This window comes from Meles meles, chromosome 2 (assembly GCF_922984935.1).
Source record: "Meles meles chromosome 2, mMelMel3.1 paternal haplotype, whole genome shotgun sequence".
NCBI classification, from domain to species: domain Eukaryota; kingdom Metazoa; phylum Chordata; class Mammalia; order Carnivora; family Mustelidae; genus Meles; species Meles meles.
The window spans coordinates 203,937,251-203,961,058 of NC_060067.1; the positions used below are offsets into that span (position 1 = coordinate 203,937,251).

The window sequence follows — 23,808 nt, forward strand, 5'->3', positions numbered from 1 at the left end:
CCAGGTATATGGAAGCTACGGAAGTGAAGACCAGGTATCTTTCCTTACAGAACTTAAAAACTAGTGGGGAAGTGAAATATGTATGCAAGTGCGATACCAAGAGAATGAGATAAGTATAATAATAAAGAGAGCCCATGACAAAAGCAGGGTGGGGGGAACCGCCAGGCTCAGGAAGGGTTTCCTAATCACAGCTAAACTGGGCCTTGGAGACAGTAAGCAACAGCCTAAAGAAGGACAGGGAGGGAGAAACGGATTCAGGCTAGAAAAAGAAAGGTGGGCTGCAGGGAGGCAGGGCATGGTGGAGGTGAATGCCACGCACAGGAACTGGCATGTGGTACCGTTGAGAAACACACATGTGGAGCAGGTCAGTGGCCTGACCAAATGTATGCTGGAGAAGCAAATTAAGGGTATTTTGGAAAATATCATTTACTAAATGTTTATTATGCACCTGATACTCATGCTCAACACGCTGTATTACAGCACACTATTTTTAAATATCCTACAGATCATAATTAAGTTTTACTATTAATTTCTTAAGGGAATCATCTATCAGATTGTATGCCTTTCAATTTTCCTAGTTGTTTGATTTTTGTATGCTTGTATTTTTCCTATTTAACTACCTGGGTGATCAGACATGCACAAAAATGCACAGCATTAAAAATGTCCCAGTAAAACTACTTCTGTTCGGAATAGGTAATTAAACCCATAAAAATAAACAAAACAACCTACACATTTATATTAAGTGCATGTTAAATTTCCAAATCTGAAATTCTTATAGGCTATATATATATAATGAAGAAAACATGGAAAAAGTTACCTGAGAAAAATAACACCCATACAACGGAAGCCACTTTAACCCATCTTTCAGCACGTAGCGGACATGTCCAAGAGCATTCTGCCTGATGGCCAAAATATCAGCAATAATCCAGTCCACTGCAAAGACACAACCCGATTAGTGCGTAAATCTGGCACTCCTTTCCCAGAAACAGAAAAAGCCTCTTCACAAGATTATACTAGGAATATACTTTTGGAAATATGAGTAGAATTTTAAAACTATAGCAACTGCAGATATTTAAAAATTACAAATTTCATTTTAAAACTTTTTTGTTGGTGTTTTTCTTTTTACATTTTTTTTTTAAAGATTTTGTCTATTTATTTGACAGAGATCGCAAGTAGACAGAGAGGCAGGCAGAAAGAGAGGGAGGAAGCAGGCTCAGGCTCCCTGCTGAGCAGAGAGCCTGATGGCCATGGCGATGCCAGGCTCCACCCCAGGACCCTGAAATCATGACCTGAGCCGAAGGCAGAGGCTTTAACCTGCTGAGCCACCCAGGCATCCCTCTTTTTGCATTTCTTTTTTTAATTTATTTTATTTTATTTTATTTTATTTATTTATTTGACAGACAGAGATCACAAGTAGGCAGAGAGGCAGGCAGAGAGAGAAAGGGGGAAGCAGGCTCCCCGCTCGATCCCAGGACCCCGAGATCACGACCTGAGCTGAAGGCAGAGGCTTTAACCCACTGAGCCACCCAGGCGCCCCTCTTTTTGCATTTCTTAAAGGGCTTTTTATTTCAGAGGCAAAATGCAAAAAGTCACAAACTGCCAAATGATACGAAAGTAGTATGAACAAAGAATAAAGTGCTTCTAATTCTTAGTCTAAAAAAATAACAAAATTATAAGCAAAAAATGGTTAAATGAGACGGTCATATATATTGTGTATGTACTAATATGTTCCACACAAGGCAAGAACACTTCATCTTTACTGGTGAATTCCCACAATCCTAGCTTACAATATCAGAGCAAAGCCTCACAGCTGCACTTGGCAGATACATCCCTTACAGGCCCACAGCCACGTACCCAGGGGGCGAGCGACAGTCATACGTGGGCATGTCCTCACTAAAGGGTCGCAAAAGCAAAAATAAGAAGCCGTGAGTGTGCTGATAACAACAACGCTTCTAGGCAGAGAAGAAAATCCAAACAGAAGGACTAGCCCGTGCCGAAGCAAAGATCCAGAAACCAGAAGGTGGCAAATAGGAGTGAAGGTCGAAAGTGTAAGCTACTCTATCTCTTTGATAACAATGAAAACTGAATTGGAGTTTGGGATACTTGAGGGAAAAAAATGGTAAGAATCTCTGAAAATAATAGTCTATCATGTATGTATCCAGGGCCATAAAAGCCAGAACAAAAGGGGTAAATTAGAGGGGGAAATGTTAAAATAAAATCTGTGGCAAATAAAAGCCTGGAAATTTAAGCAGTTAACTGTAGTTTAAACCAAAACAGACAGTTTTCCACAGGATATCAGCGGTTTGTGATCCTCTAGATGATACATCATACTAGAGAGAATATTCTAAAGAAGACTTAGCCAGTTAAACACTAAAAATTATTCTTGTGAAAAATCATTTTATCAATTATGCAAATGTTTTTTTAAAGATTTATTTATTTGACAGAGAGAGAGAGATCTGTACAAGTAGACATAGAAGCAGGCAGAGGGAGAGAAGGAGGCAGGCTCCCTGCTGAGCAGAGAGCCCGATGTTGGGCTCGATCCCAGGACCGGAGCTGAAGGCAGAGGTTTAACACACTGAGCGACCCAGGTGTCCTGCAAATCTCTTTTTAATCTCTATCATTAACAAATTCTTTCTTGATGACTCAAGTTATAATTACACACTTCAATCTATTACAACTCCTTTTAAGTAGAGTGATGCAGAGATCTCCTCCTACACCGGGGATCCCTCGAAGCTGTCTGTCAGCTGGAGGCACCTATGTACAGAACAATCAACTATCACTTTGCTCTCAAGTATGTGCTGCCTATGGAAGCCATCTCCCTAAGCCCCTGCCTTCTCATTCGAATCATCTCCACAATACTGATAAACACAGCTCTTTCTGATTATATCTTGGAAACCAAATGATCCACCTTGTAACAACCGTACCTAATGTAAATAAATTGTGAGAACTAAATCATCCTGGAACATACTGGGGCACAAATCTAAAAACAAGATATGGTATTTTTTCCTGGAACAATTATCTTTTTAAAGTTTGAAGGAATTTTTAATAACACATTTTTATACTGAAACAAGCAGGACTACATGTGGCCTAGAATGTACCGTCTAAAATTTTTAAGATTCAGTGTAAAATGTGTCATGTTGGTACTAAGTCCCCTGGGCTTATGACCTTAAGCTTGTGTAAATTTTAGTGGAAAAGCTTAAGAGCTAATTTAAGTAGTTAAAACACCCAGATTTTGTGCCATCAATTTTTGCTACTCAATTACCTTTACTTTTCCTGTTTATTCTCACCCAGGTTTCTGATAGGAGACACTAGACTACAGCTGGTTGCCGACAGCTGACATGGGAATATGTACCTTTACAGTAACTATTCACACAGCCACAGCAGGGTCATTGTTCCCACGAACTCCGAAGAGAGGAGAGGGCAGCGAGGACAGACAGCAAGAAAAGTGAGGCTTTTCTCATCTATGTTCTTACGTAACAAGGGGCCCTAAGTCATAAGGTACTGTGGATGCAACCGAGACGCCGGGCAGGAAGCACTTGCCCAGCACGGACACAGCCGCCGTCATCAGCGTCACCACCACCACCCCTGCTGTAGAAAGCCCCCCATAAACCAGGCACACTGAGGGACTAGGAGCTAGCCCATGTAAACTGCCCAAAAACCCTGAGCAGACCTTCTCACAGCTTACAAATAATGTTAAGAGAAGCTAAGTAATTTGCCCACGGTCACAGAGTCCACTGCAGAACAGCACATGAACCAGGGTCTGACGGCAAAGCTCACACCTTTTTATGATGGTCTACTCACTGCTCGTTTTCTTAGTCAAGGCAAGTTGTCACGGAAACCAAGAAAAGGGCGCATTTCATGAGATCAAGGTAACAGTGGCAAAAGCAGGGATTTAAAAAGGCCAAGAGGCAGCAACCTCTTCGACCTCAGCCGTAGCAACATCTTCCTAGGAACAACGGCAAAGGCAAGGGAAGCAAGGGCAAAAATGAACTATTGGGATTTCATCAAGATCAAAAGCTTTTGCACAGCAAAGGAAACAGTTAACAAAACCAAAAGACAACAGACAGTATGGGAGAAGATATTTGCAAACGACATATCAGATAAAGGGCTAGTATCCAAAATCTATAAGGAACTTAGCAAACTCACCACCCAAAGAACAAACAATCCAATCAAGAAATGGGCAGAGGACATGAACAGACATTTCTGCAAAGAAGACATCCAGATGGCCAACAGACACATGAAAAAGTGCTCCACGTCACTCGGCATCAGGGAAATACAAATCACAACCACAATGAGATATCACCTCACACCAGTCAGAATGGCTAAAATTAACAAGTCAGGAAATGACAGATACTGGCGAGGATGTGGAGAAAGGGGAACCCTCCTTCACTGTTGGTGGGAATGCAAGCCGGTGCAACCACTCTGGAAAACAGCATGGAGGTTCCTCAAAATGTTGAAAATAGAACTACCCTATGACCCAGCAATTGCACTACTGGGTATTTACCCTAAAGATACAAACGTAGTGATCCGAAGGGGCACGTGTACCCGAATGTTTATAGCAGCAATGTCTACAATAGCCAGACTATGGAAAGAACCTAGATGTCCATCAACAGATGAATGGATAAAGAAGATGTGGTATATATACACAATGGAATACTATGCAGCCATCAAAAGAAATGAAATCTTGCCATTTGCGACGACGTGGATGGAACTAGAGCGTATCATGCTTAGTGAAATAAGTCAATCGGAGAAAGACAACTATCATATGATCTCCCTGATATGAGGACATGGAGAAGCAACATGGGGGGGTAGGGGGATAGGAGAAGAATCAATGAAACAAGATGGGATTGGGAGGGAGACAAACCATAAATGACTCTTAATCTCACAAAACAAACTGGGGGTTGCTGGGGGGAGGTGGGATTGGGAGAGGGGGAGGGGGCTATGGACATTGGGGAGGGTAAGTGCTATCGTGAGTGCTGTGAAGTGTGTAAACCTGGCGATTCACAGACCTGTACCCCTGGGGATAAAAATACATTATATGTTTATTAAAAAAAAAAAAAAAATTTGGAAGGGGAGGCGAACCATAAGAGACTATGGACTCTGAAAAACAACCTGAGGGTTTTGAAGGGTCAGGGGTGGGAGGTTGGGGGAACAGGTGGTGGGTAATGGGGAGGGCACGTTTTGCATGGAGCACTGGGTGTTGTGCAAAAAGAATGAATACTGTTACGCTGAAAAAATAAATAAAATGGAAAAAAAAAAAAAAAGGCCAAGAGGAAGGAATAAGAGCCACCACACCCTCTCGGCAGAGAAATAAGTAAAGAGACCAAGAACAGAAAGACAGCAAGGACGACCACAGAAAACTCCAGAGAAGAGATATTAATTAAAACATTGACTGTTTGGAACGTGAGGCCCAGAACAGACTACATCCCGGCAGGCCTACTAGAGGACAGACAAGAAAGTCTAGGTTGAACAGCGGTCCTTGAAATATTCTTTCTGCTACTTACATTTTTAGACACTCATTTGTGGTTCTTGATATATCGCAGAAGGGTCTTGAAAAAAGGGTACCCAGACCCCGCCAGCCAGTGACCCATGACCATGGAAAAGCTTCAGGAACCTCAAACTATATACAAATTCGTATGTGCCCCCTTTTCTGGGCATCATCTATCATATTCTAAAACCTGCAATTCTAAGGTGAGTTAAAAATCACTATCTAGCCATGTTCCGAAGTTATGGGTTTTTTCAAAGGCATTCAAAAAAGCAGCTTTCTCAAATCCCAAAGGCTACCTGGTATAGCACCTGGTCCCAGAGAGTGTGAAGCTCTGAACGGTCAGGTAAAGGGATGAGGAAATGGCTCTCTGACCCGAGAAGTGAGACTTTTCCAGGATGGTTGTGGGCTGACTATGGAGCTCATACTTCCCATATTATCTTCCAGTTCTAAATACGTACGTCAGAAAGAAAACAAAACTGCTTTCTTCTAAATGTTTTTCCCAGAGGCCTCACTCTGAAGTAATGTACATAAAGGTCACCACGTAGTAAGCACAGCCGGGACAGCAGTGACCGCAGTGACTCTCCTTTTATTGCTAGTTTACTGCCACACCTCCAACGCGGAGAGTACTTACTCCACACAGTCGGCCTAGCTCTGCAGCTCTGTTAATACGGCTATTTCCACATGGAAACCCAGCAAAAGAAAGTTGGCAGAGAACCTGAACAAGGAATTTTAAGAGAGATCCTCTTTAAACACATACAAAAAAACTCCAATAAAATGAACCAATGGGTCAATATAAAGAAAATTTGGGTTGTCCTGAGCCACTCCCTACCCTGGACCCATAAATCCTTCATATCTGGGTATCGGAAGCCTGGTAGAAAGATGCCATCGGCAACAAGACTGCAGCAGCAGGACTCATTAGTAGTAAAGACCCAGTATGTCTGCGGAAACGGAATATAGGAAGAGTAAGGCCGCTCTATAGAACAGCCTGCAAGCGGACCCTGACCCAATCAGGCTGTGTGCTCTGCTAAAGTCAAGCGTAATTACACTGTCCAAGCCAGTCACATTCATAAAGTCAGGGAGATACACAGATACATCAAAATCCCTATCAACCCTTCGTAGAATCAACTCTTGTCCCATAAAACTGAATATAATCATTAATAAGCTTAACTGAGAAAAATACATATCAACTTTTTACTTTCTTTACCTTATCCATAGTACAGGCAGTGATAAAAGCAACAAAATCATAAAGAGACACAGGTGACAGGAGGAAGATAAAGAACAGCCATAGGCTTAAGTGATATTTCCATTATCCTATAATCCATTCAGGTTGTTTTTAGCTTCTGGCTACTGTATTTCTTAAAGTAGTAAAATGGAATTTAGGAAGTGTGCATCAAAAGCAGTTATAGGCTTGAAAAAATGTGAAGTGGGATTTTCTTTGGACTGAATTATTCGTATGACTAAAAAGTACCTTAACCAATGTCAATTTCTTGGGCTTTGATACTATATGTACAACAGCTATATAACATGTCATCACTGGGAGAAAATTGAGTAAGAGGTCATGGGACTCCATATACTGCTTTTGCAAATTCTTGAGAATCTACAATTATTTCAAAATAAAAAAAGTTTTTTGAAAAAGTACTTTAAAGTATATACTGCACTATAATTGAAGACCAGACTCTTCTGAGTCTTCTGACAAAACAGCAACCTGTAATTAAACCAAACCGTTTGATGAGGCCAAAGGAACTGCAGACATTAGAAATTAGTACTGTCTTTAGGGAAGGGGTAGTCACTTATTAGCACAACCTTTCTGCTTACCAATCAAAAATGTAAAATGCGTATACACTTAGACCCAATTTTACTTCCAAACACAGAACTTACAAAAGGAAGAATGCATAATTTATTCAAAGAACTATTCAAAGAAACAAAATAAATGAAAGAAAATGGCTCATTTATATCCATCAGAGGGAAGAAGGCAAATTTGGGAAAATTCATAGTTTTCCTATGACTGACTTTCCAAAAAGTAAAATCACAAGACTACAAGGTCACAATATCTGCGTTGAAAATTCATTTAACAATAACCAAAAAATTTTTTTCATGTAAATAAATAAATATATTACTTGGAATGCCCATCTACTTTTTGTAGAAGACCGCAATTTCATGGCAATGAAATACAAACCTGTGCTTTGATGATTTGCTAAATATATTATATTTTCTTTATTTTTTGGCAAATCTCCATATAGCAATATCTAAAAGATAAAACAAAAAGAAACATTAATATTTCAAAACATGCACTACTGTAACAAAATAGGACGGGCAAAAAATTGAAAATGTCATGACTATTTCCATCCAAGATTAACAAAAATTAGACTTCTCTTCGAAGCTGCAGAGACCATAAACGACACATGTTTATAAAGTAGTTAAGTGCAGGGCAGGTAAATGATTATAAAGTGAAACACAGTGATTAACACCCCCGTGAGAAAAATACAACAAGCATTTAGTTACTGACTGCTCACAGTATCTGAAGCTTTTTCTGTAAGATACAACTTCCTTCAAAAAGCCTACAGTAGAGTGGGAGAGACAGCCATGTAATAGAGTAACTGCAGTAAGACAGAACACTAACATTATGAAAATAGGACACATTTTATATCCGAGACTGTCGACCACAGAACAGAAGCAGCATCCATTAGGTGTGGTTTCAGCAGATGAGATGAAGGATCACGAAAATGTGAACAAAGAAATGGAGTGGTAGCGTCCAAGGCCTGTGGAGTCTGCCCCCCGCCCCCCACTGCAATTTCACAGTAAAGCCACGGCTGCATGCAGAGCTGGTAAGCAGCAGCAAGACCCCAGGGAAATCTGGACCAGAATGGGAAAAGTCTTTCGAATATCAAATTGAAGATTATTTTGTAAGTAACAGGGAAACATGGCTCATGGTCAGGACTCTCTGTATCTCTGTAAAGAACAGAGAAATTGCATTGGGGTGCCTGGCTGGCTCAGCAGGTGGAGTGTGTGACTTGATCTCAGGGTCACGGGTTCCAGCCCCAAGTTGGGCATAGAGCTTACTTAAAAAATAAATAAAATCAGAAAGAAAGAAAGACAGACGAAGTTCAGGATACAGATGACTTCCAGGACGGGGCCGGGGGAGGGAGGCGACATGGTAGTGGCGTGTGGCGGTTTCAGCTCTAGCAGGCACGTTTTATTCCTTAGACTAGATGGTGGGTGTACAGGTGTTCACTATGAGTCTGCATATAGTTCGGTATGTCTTAAATATTCCACCCAAATCATACAACGAAATTAAAAGTATATTTTTAAAGACTTTAAAGGAAAGGACTGCTAATAGTGGTATTTTTTTTAAAGTCAGGGCATTTTTGCTTATCTTGTCATCATGGATTATGCAAGATTATAAATTAACTAAGGGGTTTTAGATCTATGTTGTTGGATTCCATACAGAGCTTTTGGTCACAACACGCTTCATTAACATCTTCACAACAGAAGAAAGAAAATGACATTAACTCAGCATCTCTGTAGAAAAGTGGAACTAGAGGACATAACACTGTGGAGGTCAGGGACTCAGACTGAAGTTTCTATTCTTTCCCAGAAAACTATACCGTGCTACACACGTGCAATATGTGTTTAGATAGTTGCACGATTTTTTTATTAATAAAGTCTCTCAGTGCCATAAAACAAAACAAAACCTTAAACCAACAGTTTGATCTCTGCAGGGTTAAAAGGGGAGTTCTTGCTCGTGAACGATCCCCATTCTCTTGCCAATACGCAGGAACTGCTTCGAGAGCACTGGGTACGACGCACTGCGTTGACAATACTGCAGCCACTCGACCGTCTATTCTTTGGCTTAAGGTCCCTGGATGGGATATTCACATTTAAGGATTTCAGTTTAGTTGATTCAACCTGATTAGCACTCTTTGGAGACCTCCCTGCCCCCAAGCTGAAGCCAGCACCTGACCCATCCAACAAGAGGGTCTCCCTTTCCTTTCTTACTCTGAGCTTGAATAACAGACTGTCAGGCTGAATGAAGTCTTTGAAGGTAGATTAAAAGGCTTTTTTTTTAGAAGTTTGATTGTGGTAATTCTGGCATGTTCTGACTGTTTGGGGCCGGCAGCACAGGTTGTGAAAAAAATCACCCAAGGCAGAGCAGCGGAGACAGAAGTTTATTGAATACACCGCGAGAACAGGAGCAGGCAGGATGGCCAAGGAGAGACTGTCTACCTAGGCAGAGGTGAGGGACTGTAGTAATAGGTACAGGAACATATGGAATTCTTCCTTTTTTGGTAACTGTGCCTGGCTGTAAGCAGCCCTTTGGTAGGGGAGGGCCTACAGCCATTTCCAGGTGGGTCGCTTAATGAGCCTGTTTGCATCCAGCTCAGTGGTCCCTGTGGGCCCTTTTCCCTTGCTCACATTTCCACTGCTGAAACCAGCGGCCTAAAAGTGGCCTCAACGGTATCTACAGAAAATTAGTAGTGAATTTAATTGGGCAAAACAGATGGCAAAAACACAGTTCTACTGCTAGATCACTCTGAAGGAAAAAAAACCCAATTCATAGCTACTGAAGGGAAAATATATACATATACCCTTCCAACTTTTAAAAAATTATTCTTCAATATGCATAGTATCTCACTGAAATAAAAGGCATTTCCAAATAAAATGCAAGATAGGAAAAAAAGAGGCTAAGCCCCTCACAAAACATAATTTAGTTATCTTAAGCATGTGGACTGATTGCTTATTTAAATTTTTTTCATTTGCCACTACAAATTGGTTGGGATTCATCAGAAGTAAGTTAGAAAAGAGGAGCCCTTCATAATTAAAAACTGAAAAGATCTAAAAGCAAAGTAAATGAAATCATGAACTACAAATCTTACTGTAATAGCTGAAAATCTTTATTAAGTATTCTGAATAATGTTGACAAACCAAAAAAAGGAACGCATAATTACAATTTTAGTATCAATATATGCAGTTTTAAGGTTCTTCACTTGGTTTATTTCCAAGGTTTCAAAGAAAAAGCATTTCATTCTAATTTAAAATTGTCAAATTTCTTTCATTTATTTAAGTGGAAGGTTTGTTTTTTAAATTTACTAACAAGGAGGAAAACAAAAAATTTTTATTCTTTAAGAATGCAGATTCTCAAAATACTTAACAGCTATTACTACGTTATTAACAGATACATGGTTAATTAGATAGCCATAGTTTCTAAATTAGAGTTCTAAGAACTTACAAAATACCTATACATATCAACATATTAATTATTAAATGATTATGCTGGGACCAAGGGCAGGCTGCCCCTAGACAGTCCACTTTGTCATAAAGATTAAGTTAAAAGTAATCAAAACCCAGCAGATGCAGGAAAAGCTATCTGCCTGGCTCTCAAAGGCCTACATTTGTGTTAAAAAGGAGAGCCTGTTCCAGGAATGGAGCTCGAACCAGGCTCCCCTTTACCTAAGAAACTTAATTACATCATAAGGCACCTCCTCTCATCTTCCTGCTAACAGCCTTCTCCTTGTTGTATCCTAATATCCTCCCCCCCCCGCCCCTTAGCTCAGGTAAGCTTCCCATTGACTATCTTTGGAATCTCATATGGGTGTGGAGTCCCCATACATACACCTATTAAACTGGTTATCTCCCGTTAATCTGTCTCACGGCAATCTGATTCTAGGTCCCGCTAGAAGGACCACTGGGCAGGGGACGTTCTTCTTCCCCGACAATTATATGATGACCTATAAGCCTACCAGCGCTGTCTCAGTGTAATCATCTTAAATCCACTCCTCAGCACGCATTCACCACTTCTCTGAAGCGTTCTGGCCTTCTAACCCAGAGCCCGGGATTAATCTCTCACACACACACATCCATTTTGCCCTGGAACAAACCCATTCACACTCCTAAGGGAGCATCAACCACATGCTGTGCGTATTTATCTGCAAATCTGTGTGGGGGCTCATAAGCTCTTCAGCGGCAAGGTCTTCATTTTTCTACCCTCCCCCCCAGCCTGGCACTCAGATGGCTTTCAGCACAAGTTTACTGAATTATTAAGTTGTTCTTTTACTTTTCACAAGTAGATAAGGCTGGATCTCATTTTCAGCAGTAAAAGGTTTTGGAATAAACGTAAATAAAACACTTTAAATGCACCAATGACTTTTTAAGGCGTTCTGTGAATCTTCTAGTACTTATATTTTGAATCACATCAATCAGGTCTTCTGCAGATAATTTGTTCCTTCAAAACAAGGCACATGAAAACATGGCTTTTTTTGTTCTTCCTAATTCTTTAATTTTAGGTTCACCATAATTGTTTAATTTTAGCTTATCCGTTTTTTAAAAGCTCATCTAAAGTCTCTACAGAGGGGTGCCTGGGTGGCTCAGTCAGTTAGGTGTCTGCCTTTGGCTCAGGTCAAGATCCCAGGATCCTGAGATCAAGCCCCACCGAACAGAGAGCCTGCTCCCCCTGCTTGTGTGTGCACGCTCTTTCTCTCAGTCAAATAAATAAATAAAATCTTGTGGAAAAAAAAAAAAAGAAAATCCCTATAGAAAAAAGAACATTTTTTCCTTTTCATTTTATTAATTCAGAAGGGGACAGTAAAAATGCTCTTCGAGGGCACCTGGGTGGCTCAGTGGATTAAGCCGCTGCCTTCGGCTCAGGTCATGATCTCAGGGCCCTGGGATCGAGTCCCACATCGGGCTCTCTGCTCAGCATCGAGCCTGCTTCCCTCTCTCTCTCTCTGCCTGCCTCTCTGTCTACTTGTGATCTCTCTCTGTGAAATAAATAAATAAATAATCTTTAAAAAAAAAATGCTCTTCGAATAAATTATCTTCACTGCAACTGATCCTCTAGTTACTACTCTGCTTTAGTCAGACTTGTTCAACTTGCACAAACTGGCTCTCAGAAGGTGGCCTGGAGGTAGAGGCAGACTTCTTTCACCTCACTGTGACCGTATCTTTATATTATTTTTAATTTTCTCCCATGATATGTAAACAACCTAAAAACTCTTTTGTATCCTGAAAAAAGGGAGTAAAATGGAATCTATAGTGATCATGTGTTTAACACAGCAGAGCATCTAATAATCCCACCAGGACACAAGTGTACAGCATTTTTTTGTGTGGGAGGGGACAGATTCTTTATCTCAATAATATCCATTTTCTTTCAGTATGCAAAATGAAACATTTTTTAAAAAACGTTTTCACTGCCCTTAGATCTAGACTGTGTTCAGGGTGACCAGAATATGCTACCCCAAAATATGGGCTATTTGAGGTGAAGACAAGTGAGAAGACCTCTCTGCACCCCCCTTCGGCCTGAGTCCTAAGCTTCCCTCTGTAAGGCTGATGTTAAGACCCATTCCTAAAGGTGTTCCCTTCTAGAATGCCAGAAAAAAACAGAGATAGCACAAGATGAGTCTGCATGGCAAATGGTACTAAACCGCTCTTATCTCTCACCCATTCCCTAGTGACCTGCCCACAACTTACCAGCCCTAATGGCCAAAAGCCCTCTCTCTGTCATGTTGAGTTACTGCCCTGTTAAAATGACATATAAACCCCTCAAGCTGAGTCTATTCACTTCTCTTCATTTCACTTATTTTCTGTGAGGCACCAATGCATGTAAAAATATTAACATCAATAAAATGTGTGTCTTTTCTGCTGTTAATCTGACTTTTGCCAGTTCAATTTGCAGATCTCGGCTATGAGCCTAAGAGGAAAAGTTTTTCTTCCTCTACACTGCAACATAATGTTCACTAAGCACAGGTTCAAGTATCTAGGATTCAAATCCAAGTCCATCACCTTACTAATTGTGTGAAATTGAGCAAAGTCCCTTACCTCTCCATATCTATTTCTTTACATGTAAAATGAATGTCCTAATGGCAACTACTCCTAATTAATGAGACCAGGTAAGCTACTTCACACAATGCCTTGAACATAGTAACCATCCCCCCAAAAGTTAGCTGTTGTTATTATTATTGTCCAATAAATTGACATTTTTTATTCACAACTAAGCTATGTGATTAATGGATGAGAGGAAAAAAAAGTCTGTGATACACAGAAATGCAACTATAAATTGTTTTAATACGATTACATATGTGATTTATATGCTATGATATTTATAATCATTTGAAATGAATTTTTAAATGCATTTTTATGCCAATGAACTATATCACAAGTTAACCAGCATGAGGTTTCTACTGTAACGCATACAAACATGATGGTCTTTTTCTGCCCAATCTCAAACACTTCACCGAATAGGAAAATTACAATGCCCTCTGAACCAAGATTAAAGTAGAAACGTTGTCATTTGTCTAATAAGCAGTATGCTATAAGGACCACGCAACATTTAAAAGGAACCTTTCAAACCACAAGGCTTTCTTACACATTCTTCATGCGTGTCCCTTGGCACAGTCCTTACCCTACAGGGTGTTTCACTGAGCACCTAGGATGTGCCGGTCACCGAAGGCAGCTCCGCACGCTACCTCGTTCAGTCTTCCAGACGGCATGACAGGAGTATTCACTGAAGGAGGCGAATACTGAGCTGGGAAGCTGCCTTACTCAAGCTGACACGTACTCTGTCAGAGAGCTAGGAATTACGCCCAGGTTTCTCACACCAAGATCCAAAACTCTTTCGAACGTTATAAAAGTATTCTCTGCAAAAATTCCAAATAAGAACTTTGAATGAGGAAACTTCCCATTTATTAGAAGCTTATGTGATTTTTTTTCCGGTCTGAACACTAAGGAGATAAGAAACTCATAAGAAAAAATTAAATAGACACAAAAAATATTCCTCCAGAAAGGTAAATGAAGACAGGGAACAAAGCAATACACGGGACAGGAAGGGCAGCGGCCTTTCGCTCCGTGGGCCCTGCTGTCTCCGAGTCCTCCACTGAGCCGCACGAGCTCCCTGCAGTGGGGCAAGCCCTAGGATTCAGTTGCAGAGCTCTTGTTTTCCCAGGGCTCTTGACTCCTTTCTTTTATAACTTACCTCATCCGCGCTTTCTTTAAACTGACTTCTTTCTACACTGCTAAGCTGTGTGTTGAGAGTAGAGACTATTTTCTCATTCTAAACCATGAGTGCCTAGGGAGAGCCTGGATGGCTCAGTCGGTTAAGCGTCTGCCTTGGGCTTGGTTCACGATCTTGGGGTCCTGGGATCAAGCCCCCAGTCGGGCTCCCTGCTCAGCACAGAGTCTGCTTCTCCTCCTCCTGCTGCCTCCTCCCCCCTGCTCACGCTCTTTTTCCAAATAAAATTGTTTTAAAAAATTAAATTAAGTTTAAAAATAAAAGAAAACATGAATGCCTAGAATATGATTAGCATTTTAGGTGATGCTCCAGGTATCACCCCTGGTTTCTTTTTGCTCCTGAATTCCACCTGGAGACCAGGCAGAATAAAGCTGTCTTCCAAATACCACTTTCACTTCCAGAAGCATACAGTCCTCTAAAATACTTGGACAGCACTTGTTTATTTGGGCTCTCCAATGCTAGTTCCCATACAGAAAGAGGAAACAAAATAAGCCTTAGAGAACTGTACAGGTTCAAAAGTAGCAAAAGTACAGGTTTTTATGGACAAGCAAACAAAGGTTTCTCTATATTGCTGGCTGTTACAGAACTGCCTCCTTTATAAGGTCTCTGACCTTATTCTTTCACAGTCTTACTTCTAAGTGTGCGGTTCATGTTTCTTTCCCTTTTATCTATTTAAGTAAAAAATACAATTAGACTCACTAGACCTGTAGTCCCTATTAAATTAAAACCTGTCAACCAGTAAGCTCATTCAAGAACCCACTCCCGTTAAAAGTGAGATTGATCTACATTTCCACAAAAACTCAGACCAGTATTATTCCCTGTACTCTGCCCTTTTGTTAAAAGGGAAAAATTAAGATATTGTCCCCTTTATTGACATCTCCACAAGTTTACAAATTTGTAGAAGGAATAATACAAACGTTAAAAGACGCTAATGTTAATATTTCATGTGTTAATTCACGTGTGATGCTGACACTGAGAGGGCGTGAGGGAAAGCTGAGGCTTCAGCTAGAAGAAAGTATACAGAGAACAGTAGTCCATAGGCACATGCCTGAAAAGACGCTGGTGATTTGGGCTGGGGAGGAAGCTGCAGTTGGGCTACAGTGAAACCAATAAACAGAAAAACTGGCCAGGGCAAAATTTAGACAGCTTTGAAGGCCACCCTTATTTGTCTTCATTTTCATTCAGTTGTCCCATGAGGGCCTCTTTTTCCTAAACATATCATGAAAACTTTCTCCCGTTTGAAGTAAAGATTCAAAGCAACCCAGAATAATTGATACAGCCTTCTTGAAGAATCCAGGGGAAGTTATTTTATCTTTGTATCACCAAGCTAACAAACACTCCAATTTCAGTATTATCCTCTACTGGAACTGTTTGTCCATATTTTTCTTAGCACTAAACTGAGAGCGGGGATCTCATTTCAACCAATATAAACACACCATCAAGTAAAGCATCTTCAGAAAATGGATCCTGAAGCCAGGGTGCCTTGTACAGAGTCCTGCCTTAACTACTACGGATGGGAACTACTGGTGCCTCCGTTCTCATCGGTAAAACAGGAAGAACGGCGCCCACCTTGTGCAGCACCAGGACTGACATGCTAGAGCACGACTGACACAGTCAACCCCAAGTTTGTTCCAGACCCTCCCTCTCTTTCTCTTCCACAGCCAGTCACAAAACCCTATCAGCTACTTCGAAAACAGATCTGGGAGTCTTGACATCCTCTCCATGTCCACTCTGTCCACAACTCTGACCACCATCCCTCGCCTGGTTTACTACAAAGGCTCCGATTGGCCCTTTTTCGGAGCTCAATACGAATGTCACCGGTTTGGGCACACTTCCTCAACCACTAGTCTAACAATCTCACAGAGCACAGTACACTTTAGTTTTCTTGTTATCATGTGTCTCACTAGAAGGTGAGCTCCAAACGGGCAGGGATCTTGCCCACAGTTCTCCTCCCTGTGTCCCCCAGCATCCAGCTAAGGATCCGGAACAAGGTACATGCTCCAACACTGCACGAATGAGGGAATGAAGAGTAGTTTTTGGTGATTCCTTAGAACTTACTACTTAGCTTTGGATTACATTATCAACCTGTGTTTGAGAAACCATAATAAAACGAGAAAATATTAAAGGAAAAATCAATTTTTTTTTTCAGATTTTATTTATTTGACAGAAAGAAGCATAGCGAGAGAGGGAACACAAGCAGGGAGAGTGTGAGAGGGAGAAACAGGCTTCCCGCTGAGCAGGGAGCCCGATGTGGGTCTCAGTCCCAGGACCCTGGGATCATGTCCTGAGCCGCAGGCAGCAGGCAGACGCTTAATGACTGAGCCATCCAGGCGTCCCAGGAAAAATCAATTTCTAGTCCATTTAGGAAGAGTCAGCTGTCAGTTCATTCGGCTCGACAAATTCAGACAAATTCACGAAGAGGGAAAGTAAATTATGCCTGTATATTCATATTTTCCTATCCTCATCATAAGAGTATAGCGACGTCCCCACAGGTTACAGACATATTGTGTGCGACAATAAAACCCTCCTGAGAAGTTAATTAATTGGCAAAGTCTTCCCACAATTTACTTTTATTTAAAAACTCTTAGAAGGAATCTAAAGTTACACACCAAATTGTTGCATACCTGGGAAAGGTGTGTGTAGGCAGAGGGAACTTTAACTTTCTCAAAATATTTTGGCAGTGCATGAATGTTTTATTGCATCTGTGATTTAAAATAGAAAAATAAGACATTAAAAGGAATCTTAGACCAATGCAACCAAAACAAAAAACTTGCTTGCTCAATCAGGGATTTTTATTTATAGAAAGTACAAAAAATTTTATTTATAGAAAGGTTCTAATTACAGTTCTCTAAGTTTTTTTTTTTTTTTTGAAGATTTTATTTATTTATTTGACAGATAGAAATCACAAGTAGGCAGAGAGAGAGGAGGAAGCAGGCTCCCCGCTGAGCAGAGAGCCCAATGCAGGGCTTGATCCTAGGACCCTGGGATCATGACCCCAGCGGAAGACAGAGGCTTTAACCCACTGAGCCACCTAGGCGCCCCTCTTATAAGTCTATTCCCTAGCCAGACTCAAAATGTGTTAGACTGGAATCCTATTTGATTTGGGAAATGTTTAATTTCCCTTATGAAAGGCTGGTGTCATTCTTAAACACACAGAGGCAGAAGCACAACCCAATCTGCCGGGCTCTGTCAGGCCCCAGCTAAACTGAAGGAAGTCCTCTCAGGTCTTTTAAGGTCTTCACATGGATGATAAATAAGCAGAGGAAAAGGAAATTAAGGATACAAAGTATTCATATTCTCTTGAGGACTACTGATGCTCAGGACGACTCTGGGCAACGTTTCAGCAGAAATGCAGACAGAATCCAGATGTGGTAAAAAGGAGGTGGGCTTACAAGGTCCCTTTTCCCATTCTAAACAAACATGTTTTATTCAAATAGTTTAGCTGCCTTTAGCTACAAGACACAAATTTAACTAAAAGTTTAGGACTATGTTTGATGAAACAGTGCTACAAAAAGAACCAGTTATAAATGGTCTCCAGATATGAATGCCTTGGTTGTTCAGGAAGAACTTGAAACAATGTTTCAATTAAAAGTATGAATTAAAGAAGTTAAGAGTATTTTAACTGAACACATTAAAAAAAATCAAAATTTTAGGCTTAAATTCTGTCATCTTGTTTCCAGTGTTTTTTGGACCACTTTGCATTTGAAGTAGGTCAGTTGAAAAATTAAATTCATCTTATCTCAAAGTCCATTTTGTTGTTCTATCATGTTAGCATTTGAGAAACAGCAAATTAGAAGATAGGCCCTGTAATGTAAAATACATTTTAAAGTAAATTCCAAATGTTAGAAAAGGATTTAAGCAGAAAAAAAACTGACTAAAATACTTATTAGATGTTAATGAGGAGGCATGTATTATATCACTAGATATTTTTGTTCTGCAAATATCAATGATCAGTTTTTAGTTCATTCCATTGGAAGGAGGGAAAAAAGCAGAACTTTTTTTTTTTTAAATAATGAGAAAGGAATTCTGACATTTAGGGAAAAATACATTAACTTTTAACAGCTTCCAAAGCAACTACTTCCATCCAGTTCTTTTTTATTTTTTATTTATTTATTTATTTATTTTATAAAAGATTTTATTTATTTATTTGACAGACAGAGATCACAAGCAGGCAGAGAGGCAGGCAGAGAGAGAGAGGAGGAAGCAGGCTATCCGCATAGCAGAGAGCCCGATGCGGGGCTCGATCCCAGAACCCTGGGATCGTGACCTGAGCCGAAGGCAGAGGCTTTAACCCACTGAGCCACCCAGGCGCCCCACATCCAGTTCTTTTTTAAAACTTAGAATTAAAAAGCATTACCAATTCCATTTAAAAAAATTCTAATTTATGCTCAACATCACTAATCAACAGGCAAATGCAAATCAAAATCACAAGTTATCACCTTACACCTGACAGAATGGTTAGTATCAGAAAGACCTTTAGCAAGGATGTGGAGAAAAGGGAACCCTCATGCACTGCTGGTGGAAACGTAAATTGGTGTAGCAACTGTGAAGGTTCCTCAAAAAACTAAAAATAGAAATACTCCCTGATCCAGTAACTCCACTATTGGGTATTTACTTGAAGAAAACAAAAACACTAATCAAAAAGATATACATATACCCCTATGTTTATTGCAGCATTGTTCCAAATAGCTGAGATACAGAAGCAACCTATGTGTCCACTGATAAATGAAGATGTGCTACACACACACACACACACACACACACACACACACACACACACAGGAATATCACTGAGACAGAAAAAGGAATGATCTTGGCATTGGGGACAACATGGATGGACCAGAGGGTATTATGCTAAGCGAAATAAGTCAGACAGACAAATACCATTCGGTTTCACTTTATGTGTTATCTAAAAAATGAAACAAACAAAAAAGAAACAAACCCATAAACACAGAGATCAGACCAGTGGTTGCCTGATGAGAGGGGGTGGAAAAAATTCCAATTTAAATATACTTCTACAGGGGCACCTGGGTGGCTCAGTGGGTTAAAGCCTCTGCCTTCAGCTCAGGTCATGATCCCAGGGTCCTGGGATCGAGCCCTGCATCGGGCTTTCTGCTCAGCAGGGAGCCTGCTTCCTCCTCTCTCTCTCTGCCTGCCTCTGCCTACTTGTGATCTCTCACTCTCTGTTAAATATATAAAATCTTTGAAAAAAAAAAAAAACTTCTACAATTTATATAACTTAATGGCGAACTTCCTTTCATCCAAAACCTTAAAATTACTAACACTTCTTCAGAAATGAATCAACATTCTTATATTCATGAGGATCATCTCTGTTCTTTGCAAACTAGAGGTGAAAAACAATTCAAGGGGAAAAAAAAAAAAGAGTCCCCTAGCAAAATAAGAAAAACTAAAATGTTAATCAAAATTTTACAATGACAGTCACTGATGGAAACTAGTAAGTAAAACTAAAAATTAGGTGACAGAATGTCCTTATAAATACATTTCCTTTCCTTTATTATCCTGGATATTGTCATTCATGCATCTATAAAAGGATATCTAATGGCTCTTGAGTACAATTCAAAGTTTTATTTAATGTGTGTTCCTTAAAGCTTGTTAGGAATTCTAGAACTGACTGTCCACTGAGGATCAATAGATTCAATTTTTTAAAAAACCAAGTGCTGAGAACTCAAAAATTAAACTGGAGGTCTACACTGAACAGGGTATAAGACATACAATTTAGAAACACTGGAATTTTATAATCATTTTTAAAATAAGAAACTTGCTAAACACACTGGTATATTATCCATTACATCGCGTGGAACACAATATGTAATAACCCACCACAGGCAGTATTATTTTTCTAAAAGGTAACTGACTTTGTCCTATGTTCTGTCTGTACCCTAGCCCAGGTCAGCTATCATCTGATGTAAAATTAAATATTTAATCATGACAAAACCATACATTTAGACAAATACGGCGAAGAGCAAAGGGCGGCAAATGATTGCTCTGAATTTGTGAAGATTTTAAATGAAGACCATTTTTTAAAAAGCCAATTAACAGGAAACCATGATGTGAAAGAGCGTTCTTTCTTCTCTAGGAAGCACTCACAGATACTGGTTTAAATGTAGGCCCTGGCTTCTCCTACTTCCCTTCCCCCAAACAACCTCCAACTGGGGCAAACTCAGAGTCATCAGGGATCCACAGCAGTGCAACTGCAAACTGAAAATAGTAGCTGGTTGAGGACAGGGTGAAAACAGCTGCTTGAGGGGAAAAAAAGACAAAAAGACAAAACCAATGCCATCCCATTCCCTTCAACCCAACCCCGACTAAGAAAAGGGGAGGGGAAAAAAGGACAAATTGGATATAAGGAATATCCAAGAATCAAGCTCTTTTATTCAAATTGGGAAATAAAAGGAAAATCTGCAATCGTTATTTTTGTAAAAGAGAATTCAAATAACTAAAATTAAGGGGCTCTTCTACATTTTTTAATACAAATTTAATCCACAGATCCAGTCTCTACAGAAAAAGTAACAAAGTCATCAGACAAAACATCAGTCACACATTTGAGCCCAGTTTAAGCTGGCAAGAATTTTATCTACTATAAGGCTTCTACAGTAACAAATGTATTAATTTCCTCGTCCAGCTTTCACCTTTACTGGGGAAGAATGCAAACCGAAGTTGTAATCATTGTCCAAAAAGCAACATTCATGGGTTTCAAGAAAAGGTCTCCGATTTTTTAAAGCGCCCTTTTGACTTTAAACATTACCAATCTTCTTAGACCAAACGCCAAAAAACTTGTCAACTGCTTGCCCTACTTAAGTGCTCATCTGCACCTACTTAGCTAAGCACCGAGACAGACAGTAAAAGATGGGGAGAAGGGGGCGGATGATCCCACTTGTGGCCTCAGAACAACATAACCACAGCTCCCTGGAGACCTTGGGGTACCTGCAAGGAAGTATCAGACCAACCCCTACCTAAGAACGCGAACCCTCCCGCGGCCGCAGGATAGGGCGCGGGCACGTGTTCTTGGGGCCGGATCTGCCAGGCAGAGCGGAACGATCCACAAGTACCCTGGGGTGGGGGGCGGGGCACGGGCTGGAAGGTTCCCGGCGGAGACCCGGGTGGAGAGCGGGGAGCCGGGTGCGGCAGACGCGCGCGGAAGGCGGGCAGCGCCTCTCACCTGCACGCCGGTGTAGTTCTCGAAGAAGAAGAGCACCATGCTCTGATAGATGCAGTAGAGCCGGTCGTCCACCGCATGGTAGCAGCGGGAGGGCAGGAAGGCGGAGAGCAGCCGCCAGGCCCCCCAGGCCAGCACGTAGGTCGGGGCAGTGCCCAGGAGCACGGCGGCCGGCAGCACGCAGCGCATCGAGTACATGTGGAGCACCAGGGACAGCAGCATCTTGCCGGCGCCGCTCACGGAATGCTCCGCTGGCTGCTCCCCGCCCGGGACGCCTCCAGGCCGCCCCGCTGCCCTCAGCCGGCGGCCAATCACCGGGCCGGGCCGGGCCGCGCCGCCGCCCCCTCACCTCTCCGGGCCGCCAGCCGCACCTGAGACGCCCAGCCCGCGCCCGCTCCGGCCTCCGCCCCCAGCCGCATGGGCCGCGTCGCCGCCTGACGCTGGGCGGGCCGACGAGTGCGGGGCCGGGCGCCCTCCTCGCGGCTGCGGGGCAAGGGGATGCCGCGGCCCTCCGAGGCTCGGGAGCTCAAACGCGTTTACACCCCATGACCCTCGCCCGTCACCCAGCGCCCCTGTCGGGGGCGGGGCTCCGCGGCAACAACACGCCGCCTGATTGGCCTCCGGTTGCCATAGTCCCCCGTAGGGGGCGGGATACCGTGAAATTAACGCATCCTCTGACTGGTCAAATGCGCTGACAGTGAAGCGCAACTGTCAACCGGAAGCGCGGACAGCCTGGGTCTGTCCGCTACGCATGCTCCGAAGCTTGGTCTCGCTGCAGACGCGGGAAGAAAGGTGGCGACTGGCCTGCTAGGTGGGTGCAGGTGGGTGCGGGCCGGAGGAGGGGGCCCGGGTTGGTTGGAGGGCTAGGCCCCATGTTCTGCTCGCACGCTCTGTGGGCCCCTGGTCCCCGGAGTGCGCCATTAAGCCGAGATGTCCCCTAACACGGTGGCTGTCAAGTGTGGTGCAGACCGCTGTCTTCAGTCAGGAGGACTCGGGCGTGCCGCGGATACTTGCCAGGCTCGGTTCGGGCAGGCCGAAACGGCAGACCTGGAGTGGAACACGGGGGTGCGATAAGCGCTATCAGAGCTCCGCCCCGGATTATCTACCCAGCGCCAGGCTGGGCGAGATGCCTCCCCGCCCTTTCTAGGTGGCTCCCACCGCCCGCCTTCCGCGCTCTGTCCCTTTCTCCCCGGCAAGCGCCAGGACTCCCTTCCCTTCCCCCGCCACTAGGGAGGTTCCGAGTCAGGCCCGCTTTTTTCCGTCACAGTAATGATGGCAACTGCATGTTGGCGCTCGGCTGGACCGCCTTCTCGCGAGGTGCTTTGCACGCTTTGTCAGACCTCTTGGATTCACCTCTGCTTCACTTCCCCGGCGCCTGGGTCTCCGTCTTCCCATTTTGTTTTAATAAGGAGCCTCGTTTGGGGTAGTACTTAAAAGTACCTGGACTGTACATACAGAATATATAAAGTACTGACACACGTTTGTGACCGAAACAAAATTCTAGGAAGGTGGGGCAGTTGTTTTGTGGATGTGAAAACGGATCCAGTGACCTCTGGATCCTTTTACTGCCCTTTGGCTTCAGTAAAAGTGGTTTAATGTGTAACCTTTTTTGGGGATAGTTGCCCTTCCAAAGGATGCCGAATGCTTTAAGTGAAAAAATTTTTTTTTCATTTTTCTTTCTTTCTTTTTTTTTTTTTTTTCTTTTTTGACAGAAGCCTGCGGGGTAGCTTTATGCTGGGAGCCATTTTATTTTATTAAAGATTTTATTTATTTATTTGACAGACAGAGATCACAAGTAGGCAGAGAGGCAGGCAGAGAGAGTGAGAGGGAAGCAGGCTCCCTGCAGAGCAGAGAGCACGATGCGGGACTCGATCCCAGGACCCTGAGATCATGACCTGGGCCGAAGGCAGCGACTTAATCCACTGAGCCACCCAGGCGCCCCGATGCTGGGAGCCATTTTAATGGAAAATTCTAATCAGGGCCAGAACAGTGTCTACTTTCTGTGACTGTAGAGGATTGACATCGCGTAATATGATTGGTAGATGCTTATCTTAGGAGACAAAGCCAGGTGAATAGACTTCTCAAGGAACAAGTATTTGGACAAGTGTATTGCCAACAGGAAGCATTGCACGAAAGAAAGGT

At 42.2% G+C, this 23,808-nt stretch overlaps 1 protein-coding gene across 3 annotated transcripts in view; it reads right to left on the minus strand.

The window, feature by feature from the left end:
• AGPAT5 (1-acylglycerol-3-phosphate O-acyltransferase 5) overlaps positions 1-22,252 on the minus strand; it is a 74,802-nt gene extending 52,550 nt beyond the window's left edge. For all 3 annotated transcript variants that reach the window (XM_045991586.1, XM_045991577.1, XM_045991594.1), the window contains exons 1-3: positions 21,670-22,252; positions 7,665-7,734; positions 818-933 (exon numbers count right to left, since the gene is read on the minus strand). In XM_045991586.1, coding sequence (XP_045847542.1) covers positions 818-933; positions 7,665-7,734; positions 21,670-21,888 — 405 coding nt within the window. In that variant the 5' untranslated portion in view covers positions 21,889-22,252. The remainder of the gene's footprint in view (positions 1-817; positions 934-7,664; positions 7,735-21,669) is intronic.
• Positions 22,253-23,808: the final 1,556 nt, after the last annotated feature.